This window comes from Magnolia sinica, chromosome 1 (assembly GCF_029962835.1).
Source record: "Magnolia sinica isolate HGM2019 chromosome 1, MsV1, whole genome shotgun sequence".
Lineage (NCBI taxonomy): Eukaryota > Viridiplantae > Streptophyta > Magnoliopsida > Magnoliales > Magnoliaceae > Magnolia > Magnolia sinica.
In genome coordinates, this window is record NC_080573.1 from 75783367 (window position 1) to 75797890 (window position 14524).

At 42.1% G+C, this 14524-nt stretch overlaps 1 protein-coding gene across 3 annotated transcripts in view; it reads left to right on the forward strand.

Moving 5' to 3' along the window:
* Window positions 1-14524, forward strand: part of LOC131250996 (uncharacterized protein At2g38710) — a 45946-nt gene that overhangs the window by 23943 nt on the left and 7479 nt on the right. For 2 of the 3 annotated variants that reach the window (XM_058251435.1, XM_058251425.1), the window contains exon 2: window positions 12783-12902. The exons of the other annotated variant lie outside the window; for it this stretch is intronic. In XM_058251435.1, coding sequence (XP_058107418.1) covers window positions 12783-12902 — 120 coding nt within the window. The remainder of the gene's footprint in view (window positions 1-12782; window positions 12903-14524) is intronic. 3 annotated transcript variants of the gene reach the window in all.

Here is a 14524-nt window from a genome sequence, read left to right on the forward strand (position 1 = left end):
GCTTATATATGGTGCTTCATATCAGACTTGGCAGGAAGGTGCCAGCCATTCGCCAGCCTCATGAAAAAGGGGGTGGAGTTTGTTTATGACAAAGGATGCCAAAATGCATTTGATTCCATTAAAGACCTACTGAAGCGACCCTTGGTGTTAGCGGCGCTCGTGAAAGATAAGCCCTTGGTTTTATACATCGCTGCATGTGAAGGTTCTTTGGGAGCTTTGCTAGCTCAACGCACCGAATAGGGGAAAGAAAACACCATTTATTAAAGCAAAACATTAATAAGGGTGGAACATAATTATTCTCCCATCGAGAAAGTATGCCTAACCCTCATTTTTGTGGTACAGAAACTGTGGCATTATTGTTTGTCGTATGAGATAACATTAATTTCATGAGCAAATACAATAAAATATCTGATGACATGACCGATGTTGTCTTGAAGGCTGGCCAAATGGATGCCGCTTCTTTTCGAATTTACAATCACGTATGAGCCGTATAAGGCAGTCGTAGACTTTTTAGTAGACAATCCAGTTCTTGACCGTGAAGATATTTCCGATGAGTTACCAGATGAATAGGTGTTGCTAGTTGAGCCACCCATGCCTTGGCATATGTATTTTGATGGTACTTTCCAGACATCAGGTGCGGGTGCCGGGGTGGTTTTTATTAGTCTCCATGGTAATTTGTTGCCATACTCTTTTACATTGAGTCCAACGTGCACAAACAATGAGGCTGAATATAACCCTCTTGTCATAGGGTTGGTAATAGCCTAGGAAATGAAAATTCAAGCTATACAGATTTTTGGGGATTTCAAGCTAGTGATAAATTAGCTGATTACAGAATTTGAAATGTGAAAGCTGGAATTGTTACCCTACTATCGATAGGCACGATAATTATTAGAAGGTTTTCACGACGTTGAAATTAAGCATGTGCCACGGCACGAAAATGCGAAGGCAGATGCATCGGTCAGTTTGGATGCGACACTCTCTTGCCCATTTAGGAGCACCATCCAAGTGACAACTGAAGAACGAAGATTCTTGCCGTCACCCGAGTTTATAAGCAAGAATGTAAAAATGCAGCCAATCTTTCTTGGAAGTCGCAATTGATGACTGGTGGTAGCCATTTGTTGATTATCTCTATTACGAAATCTTACTAGAAGAACAATCGCTAAAACTGCAAGTTAAAAAAAGGTCGAAAAGATTTATCGTACATGATGAAGTGTTATATAGAAAATCCTATAATGAATTGCTCCTACGGTGTTTAGATGCGAAAGAGGCAGATTATGTGCTATAGGAAGCCCATTCAGGGGAGTGCGGAGCTCATCAGGCTGATCGATATTTTTTTTTCACTGTATACATCGCATAGGATATTATTGGCTTTCTATGTTTAAAGATGTGATAGCTTTTGTCAAGAAACATCATGAATGCCAAATACACGGTGACATCATACATATACCACTTGAAGACCCACATCAGTCAGTGGCTTCGTGGCCCTTTGTAGCTTGGGGATTGGATGTCATTGGCTCCATTAATCCGCCATCCTCGAGAGGACGCCAATATATCTTAGCGGCAATAAATTATTTCTCCAAATGGATAGAAGTTGTTGCTCTGCGTAATGTCAAAGACAAAGATGTTGCTAATTTTATTCGCCATGCGATCGTGTATCGACATGGGATTTCGAAGAGAATTATCACAGATAATGGTACTCCATTCAAGAATAGAAACATGGAAAAACTGTGCCAAAAGTTTGGTATTCAGCATTCATTCTCGATGCCCTATTACTCATCAGTGAACGAATTGGTGAAAGCTTTTAATAAGATGATAGTCAGAATTCAGAAGAAAATCATCACGGGAAATAAGCGGAGTTGGGATGAGAAATTATAAGAAGCCTTATGGGCCTACCGAATGACTCATCGAACGGCGACGAAAGCCACTTCTTATTCATTAGTCTATGGAGTTGAAACTGTTTTGTCAATTGAAATGCAAGTCGCATCACTCAGGGTGGCGATACATTGAGTCGATAATAGAAGATGAAAACGCTAAGATAAGGCTAATGGAGTTAGATACTTTGGATGAACAACGGCTAGCGACACAGCAATGTCTAGAGCTATATCAAGCACAAATAGCCGCTGCCTTTGACAAAAAGGTTAAACACTGCTTCTTCAAGAAAGGAGACGTGATGCTGATGCTGAAGAGGCCCATTGTGGTTACTCACAGAACCGGGGGCAAATTTGACCTTAATAGGATGACCCATATGTTATAACAGAGGTTTACTCTAATGGGGCTTATTTGGTCGTAAATCAGAATGGACAAGGGATAAGAATACCTATCAACGCCCGTTTTATCAAAAGGTTATCCTTGAAAGGATTAAAGTTTCGATTGCGAAGATTATTCAAGAAAATCCTACCCAATCAAGAGGGGGCGGAATGGGTACAACCATGTAACAACACAATGAAATGAACAGTCATGTAACATCGCGATGTGCAACCATATAAGTTCACGAACCTTCATTCTCTGATGAAGCGAGGATGAAGAATGATTAATAAAAAGAGAAGTCAAAGAAAGATATGGTCTCCAAATATTCCTTCAAAAACACATTCTTTTAAACAGAAGGATATGATTGCCGATTCTTTGATCCCAAAAGGGGATAATCCTTGATCTTCCAAGAGGATAATTGTCAATAATAATTTTGTAGAACAACGACGATCAAATTATTACCACGGCCTTCAAAAATTATGTCCGAAGAGGTACCGAGGATTATCTCCAATTATTGAAGAATATCACCGATTATTTATCTCCAATTATCAGAGAATAGCACCAATCTTCTCCAATTGTCAAAGATTATCGCCGGGTATTACAAAAAACTATCATATTCATATTACCAAAGATGTTTCTAAATGAGGCTGCGGCGGACGTTATATGCTAATTATGCATTAGCCCTACATGTCAACATGGGCAACATGGGGGAAGCGACAAAAAAACCCTTATGACAACCAAAAGTGCTGTTGACAATCAAAAGTGCTGCAGATTCTCCAAAAGTTATACGAGCAGTGGTGACAGCCAGTGGCTAAAAGCCCACAAAGGCCAGCCACGCGTAAGACCTATGTTGTATCGCCGATTCTCCAAATGTTATACGAGCAGTGGTGAGAGCCAGCGGCCCAAAGCCCATGAAGGCCAACCATGCATAAGATCTATGTTGTATTGTCAATTCTCCAAATGTTATACGGGCAACGGTGAGAGCAAGCGGCTCAAAGCCCATGAAGGCAACCATGCATAAGACCCATGTTATATTGCCGATTCTCCAAATGTTATATGGGCAGCGGTGAGAGCCAACGACTCAAAGCCCATGAAGGCCAACCACGCATAAGACCGATGTCATCTGGACCCAGGTCATACAAGTGAAGAAAAAAGAGGCCTGCAGTGTGAGCTATATGGTTCGTCCATAGATATGCAAACCGTGCATAAGGCTCCTTAGGTTCCAGGCTTGATTTCCATAGTAACTCATGGGGAAGTGCGACCTCAGTAAGAGCTCCCCCCTCATTGATGTATTGGCGGCCTTGAACTTGGTACCCCTACAGGTAGCCTTGTAAGCCCCTTGAACTCGAGGGAGTTATTGAGGCCAACCCGTGCGTAAATTCTACCGAGTTCACCGCCCCGGTAGCTTCAATAGGCCCCTCTGATGGACCGCAGTGAGTGAACTCCCTAGGTAGCGATGGTTCAACAAACTCATGGGAGTTACAGAGGCCCGCTATCATAAGCCCTACTTCCTCCAACTACTTAAGAGCCTAAACTGTGGTTGCTCTAACTACTTGAGAGCCTAAACTGTGGTCGCTCCAACTACTTAAGAGCTTAACCTGTGGTTGCTCCAAATACTGAAGAGCCTAAATTGTGGACGGCGCCTTAGTTCTACTAATTGAACTCTAAGATAGTTCCGCCCACTAAGAAGAATATAACACAACATATTAATAAGCAAAAGTTAGAATGATTAAATTATCGTCATATTATATGTCTCAAGTGATGGGGAAACATGCAATTGAAATATGGGTTGATGTAAGTTAAGAATCATTTATAATTATATGCTGGAGTATAAAAATTGCTCATATCATTTAAACTTGAAATTGTTTTGAAAGCGCAAAATTCTCATATATATGGAAATTGTCAATACATTACAATTATTCTGAAATGCCCAAAGAAATTGCCGATGCATTACAATTATTCTGAAATTCCCAAAGCTATTATGAAATTTTGCAATTCTTATTTAAACTGAACTAGGCTACAACGGTGTTAAGCTCAGCTTCAATGATAAGTTTGGCCTGATCCGGAGTACCAACGAGCTCCTGTTATAAAGTGATAACAATCATTCCTTTAGAAGTTTTGATTCTTCAAGTTCAATTATACCAACGTTCTTAGCAATATCGGCCCTGATCTTGCTCAACTTTAGTTCTTTAGTTTGTTTCTTGGCTTCAAGATTAGCGATTTGCTCATTGATGGCCGCCAGAGTCTGCTTAGAGACATTTGCTTGGCCTCGAAGCGAATTGCATTCCCTTTTATATCCAGAAATAATGGTAGAGTTCTTGAATACTGTCTTTAAGAAGCAACAACTCCTTCTGACGATGTAATATCTCTAGAGCGATGACTATATTGCGAGCAGGCTCTAACTATTGAAGGAAAGTGCAGAACTGAACCTAAGGATTATGACGCCCCAGGACGTTAATCTTCTTTGTAGAATTATCCAAAATTGCCAAGGCATCGCTAAGGAGAGGCCATTGCTTAGGGTCTTGGAACATATAGGATATGGTTGAGAGGGCGTTCTTTATTAAGATAAGCTTGTACAGAGGAATCTTTTCTAGAGAGAGAAGGTCCGATATTGTCGCCGTTGAATTAGAGCCTGCAGAAAAGCTCAGAGCTGGAACGATTGTAGGACAAAAAATATAGTATAAGATAAATAAAAATAAGACAATTCCGTTCGAAGGGAAAATCATAAAGCATGAAGATTTAAAATTATACCTGTTGTTGCAGATACAAATGAAGGAGCTGATGTGATGTAGGACAATTAACCACTTGCTTTAAAAGTTCGAACTGTTAGAGTATGGGAAATTAATCCCTTTATATCATAGCCCAGGCCCCACATCTCATGGGTTAGGACCTCGGCCGAACCCCCCTCGTGGGCCCCAAATCACATGGCCCGCCCATCCCGAGTGTGTCTCCGCATCCCACGGGCTACCCCACTCGAGCCCAGTGTGAAATGCGCATTAATCACCCCCAGTGAGGAGTCTCGAACACGAGACCTCCCCAAATCACATGGGTCACCCACCCCGAGTGTCCCCGCATCCCACGGGCTACCCCACTCGAGCTCGGTGTGAAAATGCCCTTGCATTATGATGAGGTTGAGGCTCTGACAATAACAAGAACATTTGGTGGCTCGGGGACCGCCACCGCAATAGTAACATTGAAAGATGGTTCCCTGACTGCAGTGCTTGAATATAGAGTTGTCGGAGTGGTCACAATGGCATTCTCCGAGGGAAAGTGAATTGTGCGAGCAGCTGTAACCGAGGCGGCGGAGGATGCAATTGTAGCCTCATTCGTCAAGACATGTTTTGCATTAATGTCAGTCGCCCCAATGTGATGTAGGACATGAAATTCAAATATGATGTGCAAGATTTTCACGCTTTAGATCACACTAGTTCAAAAACAATTACACAAAATTCCACATCCCACACAAGTTCAAACACTCAATCAAGGGGAATCTTATGCGGATCCAGGCCTACACATGCTAGGGCTGGATCAATCAAAATTATAGACCAAATAAGAATAAAAAGGAGGGTAAATTCATCCACGTATGCACATAAATAATTCTCTCAATCCAAGGGATTCAAAAATTTCAATTCGGGAACCCTAAGGTTGAAGAAAGGGCATAAAATTGGGGATTTGAATAATTTAGGGTTAGGTTTAGGGATTTTGGGTGAAAGAGAAGTGAGAGAGGAGAGAGACGAACCAGAGAGGTACCACACGTGTGGACAGCAGCAATGACCCAGATGCACGTGCGTGTGCTCCCGGCTGCACGTGTGTGGGGCCCACTATTCAGAAAAGGGCCAGCTTGGCCTTGGTCGGCCTGGGGTGGACTACAAACCCCCAAATATCAGCTCAATCCAATGCACGGTTTGTGCATGGTGCTCCGCCGCATTTTCAGCCCTCCTGCAGGGCCCAATTCTGGAAATTTGTCGTAGAGAGAAAAATGGCTGCAATAGAAGATGGATTTGAAGCGTAGATGATTGTAGGAGGAGAAATATGGATGGAAGAAGGTGGGGGCAAATCAGGATAGATGTGGCTTCGCGCCACGATAGTTAGCCCTTCGAAGAAGGGAGGGCTTCACACCCAATTAGGTTTTCATAACTTGGAAAGGAGTAGAAAAACGCAGAAATTTTATTATTCTTCAATGAATAAAAAAGACTACAAGGGGTGCCTATTTATAATAAAATCCTATACCCCAAAACTCGCGCTATGTGCGCAACATATTACATGGCGACGAAGTAATAAAAAATAACAACTAATCAAAGCAATCTAAACTGTCCATGATGCTTCTAATAACAATAATAAGCTAAACCCAAAGTACTATATTAATTAGAATAGTGGGCCACGATCATGAGAACCCATGGTGGGATTCACATGCCTATCAGGCCCACTCCAACGAACCAAAACGCAGTCCTCTAACTACGAGGCCCTCCTTGGACGTCATCATTGATCCAGATCGATGGTGGGGCCCTCCTCCTTGCGTACGTGCGTTCCCCCATCACAATGGTTTTGGGAAGTACTGTCATGTCTTTGTCAACCTCCACGATTCGAGGAGTGGACAAAGGCTTATCCGGTGAAATCAGCACCACAACCACTATTTGCACTGTTGGCATTAAAAGTTCTACTTCCCTCGATGAGAAAACCTCCACAATCCTGGGAAGGATTTGAGGATCAGTTGGGGGAATGTTGATTGACGGAATAGCAAGCATCTCGCGAGGAAGAGGAAAGAGGGAGTAATTAACGCTGAAAGTCATGAAGATTTTAGCCATCGGCGAGTTGCTAAATTCTCCATAATCAAGTGGTTCTTCCTCTATAGGAGTGTTTGCCTGGCCGGTTGAGGTAAATACATCTTGCAGGATCTCTTGACCAACCGTGACGGCTTCGCTTGCGACGACGTCCTCCTTGTCGATATTTACTTCCCCGTCATCTTCCAAATCATCATCCTCAGAAGAGTTGTTTCTTCAGCATAATTGCTAATGGAGGTTGATTCTTCATTCTCACTCTCCTCTAACGATTCCTCATCGGAAGGTTCTTCAATCATTACTTGTTTACCTTTGCTGGAAGGGTCGGCCCCGCTCTTATGTGCCGTCACTTCTATGGGGGTAAGGGAGACGTCTTGTTGGCTCTGTTGCATATGGGGGAAGTGGGTTTGCGTTTGTGAACGGGTCACAAGAGATGAGAAACTTTGTCTTGTGGACCTCATCATGGGAGATGCAATAGGAGACATAGGCCTGCCCTATATGCCCGTTTTAGTCTCTCTGGTGGGAGTATGAAGCAAGGCTGTTAGGTTGTGGGGTTGAGTCGTTACCCTTTTCCTGTGGGGTTGGTGTCGTGACCTTGATAGGTTCCTCTCCCGGTCTCCTCAGTTCCTCTAATGGGATACCATATGCAATCCAACCCTCCAAAGTGTTGGCAGGCTTTACTTGACGGATACTCCTCTAACGAAATTTTCAGATACACTTGATTGAGGGCAGGGGCATGATCCTTCTCCACTATATAGCTAATTCCCTGCTCAGGTCTGTAATTCCTTAGCCTTGGTGGAGTGATCCATTGAGTGACAATGGCGTACTAGAAAAAATTGATGGACCCACCATCGCTTTCAACAATAAGAAGTTTGAACCGAATGATGATAACTCGGTAGCACGAAGCGGGATCCCGTACGCACAATCAAAAGCTGTTTCCATATCAACGCCCAATTATATGGACCGACGCCATAACTCCTCATTACTCTAGTGACGATGCCGCGGTCCTTTGAAATCATCTGATCATAGCCGAACTGACGTACGAATCTATTAGAATAGTAGGGTTCTTGCCAAAATTTGCTACCTTTCCTTAAAGGGAGGCTGCAGGACTTGATACGTTTGCTTGGGGATAGTGAGTTGTCGTCGATGGCGTCTTTATCTTCAGAAATGTTAAAGAAGGGATATTGGAAGAAAGTAATGGACTTTGTCCTCTCAATCGTGTCCACCACCCAATCATATTCCTTAATTATCTTCCACCTTTGGTGGTGCCAGAGTGGGAGGCGATCCGGATTCACATATGCCTTCTTTGGTTCGTCGTAAGTTCATGGGAAATATACGCCTAGCCACCTTGCAAAGTAATGTCAGAGCGCGCAGGCCGAAGACACTCCGACAGCCGGGCTCTTATAGTAAGTGGCCACATCGCCAAAGGCACGATATATCGAGCAAAGGATTGGAGGAGCCAAGGAATACTTTCTGCCCTCTGTCATCACTCCGGCAACCACGAACAACGTGGGTTTGATGGCATCGGCCTACTTTGAGCTGGGAAGCTTTACTAGGCTGAGCTAGTAATCCAGGAAAGCAACCAACTTGCCGGATGCGCTATACTCTGCTAGACCCTTGATCTTTTGTCTGAGATTGTTTAGCTCCTGCGTATGGTTTCCTGCAAAGCTACAAGGCCGAAAGAGATAATTTAGTTATTAAGAGATAATGAAGAAGTGTGTGAAAGATCTAAGCAGAGCAAGGACATAAAATGCACCGAAGGTCTCTCATAAAATGTGTGAGCCAGAGGAGGTGCGGAACTTTGCGGATATCTGAAAACTTCGCCATTTCTCTAAAGAGCTCGACGGTGGTTTCCAAAACCTATGGTTGCCGGTTGGCGGGAGAAAAATATGTAAATTCTTCATTCATAGGCACGTATTCGTCAAAGAAATGACCCGTCATTGGAAGACCAACTATCCTATGGAGATCCCATAGTGTGATGCTGACTTCGCCTAGGGGAAGGTGGTAGGAGTTGGTCGTCAGGCACCATTAATTGAGAAAGCCCTTGAACACAGTCACATCTTTGAAAAAATAATCAGATGTAACTTCGATCGCATTGAGGAGACCGATCTTGATCAGAACATCCGAGTGCTTCTTGATTATTGCCTTGGCCCACACATTGTAATAGTTGCGAGAAGATAAGATGCCACGGGTTCTGAATTCTTCCGTACCCCATAAAGAATCTCTAGTGTGGAAGCGTTGCTGCATAGTTTTGAAAAAGTGGGTAGGGAAGAGATGATGGGGGTTGTAGCAAGGCATCAAGAACCACATCAGAGAGATTTTGTCGGTCCTTTGCCGAGAGCTATTCTCTATTAGATAACCCTCCAAGATTTGGGATTCCTTCATGGCCCAATGGGATGTATAAAGAATCCTGTTGTGTGTCATCCGATCTATGGGTTCATTGTGCAGGATTGAGAGATGGCGGCACAGATTCATTGGAATGATGACCATCTCATCCTTAAAAGGACCGTTGAATTTAATCATCTCCTGATGGACCTTCACGTTGTCCCACATATTCATCGGAAGAAGAGAGCGAAGTAAAGTGAGGGGGGAGGGGTAGATTTATATAGCCAGCGGGACCCGACTCTGTTGTGCAAACTGATCACGCAACATTAGTTGCGCAATCAACGGATATTGAGAAGAAATTTATTTATTTATTATTATTATTATTATTATTATTATTGTTATTTATTTATTATTATTTATTATTATTATTATTTTTTTTGTGAAAGAGGTTCTATCCCCCATTTAAAGGAGGATTGATGGGCCATCTGTTGGAGCACACAAATTCATATTCACACAAAATAGATGAGTTGCGCAGTTGCACAACAGGGATGGATTGTACGACCACGCAATTGAAGACAGATTGCTGGGAAGATTGGCGAAGAATAAACCCGACCATGTCACATGTTTATTTTTTGTTTCCTCTTTCTTGGTCTGTTCTGTAATTTTTTAAGGCATTGGCCGTTTTCTAAATATGGTATTGCTTTTCAATGAGAGAGAGAGAGAGAGAGAGAGAGAGAGAGAGAGAAAGAATCTATCTTTTTCGTGTTGGACATGCATTTAATGTTGTCTTAGACCATTTTTTGACAAGAATGTTGTTTGTTGGCCTGACCTGTTGAAGGTAAACCAAATAAGCCCTAATTGGACATAAATCAAGCATGCTTTTGTGGATTTAGGTATTCTGCCCACACACAGCCCAAAATTGTTAATCAACTTTATCACTGTCCAATGTCCATACTCAACTCCAAATGATAGCCCATTCCATTACTTCTAATTTTTTGAGATGTTGAGTTGTAGTGGGGAGTCCTATATTCCAAGATGTCAAGTAACTCATCCAAATGAGATTATTAAGGATATGTTCTGACAAATTTAAGTTCTAGATGAGCGACCAGTTGTGCCAGAAAGACAAAAAGCTTAGAAACAAGGGTCATGATGGATTTTGTGTTATGGTGATGAAGAAAGGGCAATGCGTTACTGTAGAAAAATCCCGAGCCTCTTGAAAAGAGGTAGAACTTGCAAACCAAAGAAAGTATCACAGTAGCTAATGGTAAACACAGTAATGAAGTGGCTAAATCAGCAAGAAAGCCTATGGGTAGACCAACAGATGAATTGACGGATGGATTGATGGATGAATCAGTAATGGAGCGATAGATGGTTGGCCGGCTGGATGAACGGAAGAATTGATGGATGGATCATAAGAAGGTTCAATAGATGGATATGCAGACAGAAGATGAATGATGGATGACATCCACAAATGGATTGACAGTTAGACCAACTGAAAAAATTCATGGATGGACAGATTAATGGATCTTGACAGGGTTCTCATCGAGTCAGGTATGGACACGTACTTCGCTGCTAAAGTTGGGACGATCAGTTTGATAATCATGGGGAAGATGAAAAGACAAAAAACAGTATCGGTCCACTAGAAGATATGAGATGGGTATTGCTGATTTCGGGGATTCATGAAAATCTGATGGTTGGTAACATTAGTAATTTACACCAAATCAAGTGTCACGTAACTCACATTATAAAGGCTGACCCTGGGATGGATACATGCAGGGGCCCTGGGATGGATACATGCAGGGGCTGAGTTCTTCACTAGTAAGGATTGATGCAGCCCAAAGTTGACCACTGTTGCAGTGGTAGGTCATTAAGTCCATTTGGTGGATTTATGCCTCCTAGGTCTGTTTTAGGTATTCAATGATGGTTTTTAGGAATTTTAGTGATTCTTTGGAGCATTTTGGTCCTTAGGTTGGACACGCAAGTTGCCACGCGTGAGCCGATATGGCTTGAAAAACCCATAAGGCTTTTTGGCTACACGTACATAGCATGTGAACCATTTACTTCATTCCATCGGTTGCTTACACTTCTCTAGTTGGTTTTTAATGTGTTTTGGGCTTGATTGCGTGACGGATTGACTGCCACTCTTATGGCAGATCTGAATAGTTAGATTGATGGAAAACTCAAACAATCTGCTCACAAGAGAAGGGAAAACAGGGGCATTCTAGGTGATTGCGTTGTAATTAGCAAGCCAAAGACTCACCCAAGACGGAAGGAGAATGACCCTCTCAGATCTCTCTCAAATCCTCAGTTTTTTGTTCAAAAATATGAATTTCCCTTTTACAGTGCAGAAATAATGTTTATACAAAGCCTGCTGCTATTGCTGGAAGTCACTGGATGGCAGGAAAACTATTTCTGCTAGCCAATGACCGCATTCGGTTTGGACGTTTTCAGTGTTGCATTTGGATGGGAATATGAGGCCTTTGCAAATCTGTGTTAGTTGTTTTTTAGTTGGGTATTATTTGTTAGTTGGCATCTTAGCTGCCTAATCAGTTGATTAGTTAGGGTAGTTAGGATTACCACTGCTCCCTACTTTGGTTTAGTTTCCTTGATGCTGCACATCAAGTTGCGCTTCGTGTGGTCGATCTTGATGCTCCATATAAGTGATGACATCTTGAACTCCTTCCCTCTCTCTCTCTCTCCCTTCCCAAAACCCCTCTTTCTAAAATTCGAGATCATTCCCTAGATCATTAGCTGTTTCTGTCTCTTCTCCAACAGCCTGAAGGTTGCAAGGTTGAAGAAGGAGAAGAGAACAAAGAAGACACGATGAATTCTCTTGTTTTTTAAAGAAAAAGTGGAAATGAGATCCAAATATCCAGACCATTTATCTTATGGGACACCATCTAATAGGTTGGTGGATGTGCACTATATGTTCTGCACCGTCTTGGTATATCCTTTTTTGAAATTTTCAGATTGATTGCAGCACGTGCTTGTGTGACATGCATGTGATCCAAATGTGGTATGATTGTCTCCACAGCAGAGGCCATCAGCCAAATATCAAATATCTGTATTTGAAGTTCTAGCATCCCATCTTTGGACTTCTCATTTTGGTAGAATGGACCGTTGCTAGAGATTGTTTTGCCTGTGTTGTGACTTAGGATCACCAATACACATCCTCCCATATAGATCACATTCAAATATGATTGGATTATAAGAACCATCCTTCTTGTGGGTGGCATTTTGAATGGCCCGTGAACTAATACTTTACAGTGTTATTCTAGCCACTGGAAATTAGTTGAAGCAATGCACTGTAATTTCCTTGGAAGTCTAGTTACTTGAGCTGGCTTAAAAAATGTACATTTGCTATATTATATTTGAACTATATTTTCCTTTGCCTAGTTTGGTTATCTGATATGAAAAGTATACTGATTTCAGCCCATTGTTCGTCACTTGGAAGAAAGCAGTCAATGGAGGTGAGCCTCGTTTGCGTGGATGCATAGGAACTTTAGAAGCTCGTTGCCTTATCAATGGGTTCAGAGACTATGCTTTAACCAGGTATGTTTATGAAACTTCATTTTGGAAGAGACTGGATTGATGATTCATGCATGTGGTAAATGGTAATATTGTTTGGGTCCTTACTCTTGCTCGGGTGGTAGACTCTCAGGAGTTTCAACTCCCGGTCAAGGGTTCGAGTACCCATAGGTGGTGAAACTCCACTAGCGTGAGTGTGTGGGGTGTGTGTGCGTGTTAATTTTTTTTTTTTTTTTTAAATGGTAATATTGTTTGGTATGCGCCAGATTAACATGTGACAATCTGGGACGCTTGAAGATGGACGTTGACACATGTGGCTGGTTAAGTTTAATGGTATTACACATGACACGAGGGGTGCTTGAAGTTATATGGTGGCACATGTGACACAAGTGACACATTAGCACATTTGACACATGTGGGCACTGAAGGTAGATGGTGCCATATAGGCACATGGGCACATGTGGCACAATTAGAGTGATTGAAGATGGACAATAGCACATGTGACATAGTGGCACATGTGAGGTGCAAGCGAAAGATGGATCGTGGCACATGTACGACACAATAGGAGAAGGACAATGGTAAGTTGACAGATGCAACACATGAGAGACGGCTTATACATGTGGAACCCAGTGTTCATATTATCGGCGAGAAATCGATAATATCGTCGATAATATCGGTGTCGCCGGAGTTGCAACATCAAAACTCGCTTATTTTGTCTCTTCCTAATATCGGGGAATTTTCGGCAAATTTATTGTTTTTTTGCGAAAAATACAGTTGTCGGTGAGAAATTGTTGTAGCTACCTACCCTGCCACGAGATAACTATCGCAAACAACCCCTTTTTTACGCCGATAATATCGGGAGACTGCGTAAATACCCAAAAATAGAAAAAAAATGGAAGAAAAGGGGAAAGTTTTTGGATTTCGTGCCTGTACAAGAGGATTGCTGATTGTTTTTTCGAATAGATCATAAATTTCAAATGGAATGATAGTTTTAGCAAAGAATCTGCGAAATCTCAGCGATCTTGGAGAGGGTTTTTCAGAATTTTAGGGTTTTGAGGGTTCCCTCCTGGAACCCTCTTCTGTTTTCAGAAATGGCTTCCGGACGGGAAGCGGATTGGATATAGCTGTTGTATTGACGTCAACAAGTTCTGTGGGTCTGATCAAGAGGTATTTTTTATATCCAAACCGTCCATCCATTTGGCGAGCTCGTCTTAAGGCTTGGGATGAAAAATAAGATAGATTTAACTATCAAGTGGATCACACTGCAAAAAGCAGTGGGGGATTGAATGTCTACCATTGAAACACTTTTTGGGATCACAGAAGTTTTGGATCAATATGAAATTTGTTTTTCCTCTTCATTCAGGTCTATGTGACCTTATGAACAGATTGGATGGAAAATAAACGTTATGGTGGGCCCTACGAATTGTTTAACGGTGAAAATCATTATCTCCGCTGCTATTTGTGGTGTGGTCCAGATGATCTCTGGATATAATTCATTTTTTGGATAATGCTCTAAAATGACCTCAAAAAATATATGAATGGTGTAGATATAATAAATACATCACTGTGGTGCCCATGTAACTTTGATCTCATTTGAACCGTTCGTACAACTCGGAGCGTTAGTGCTCGTCTTTGCACGACACATA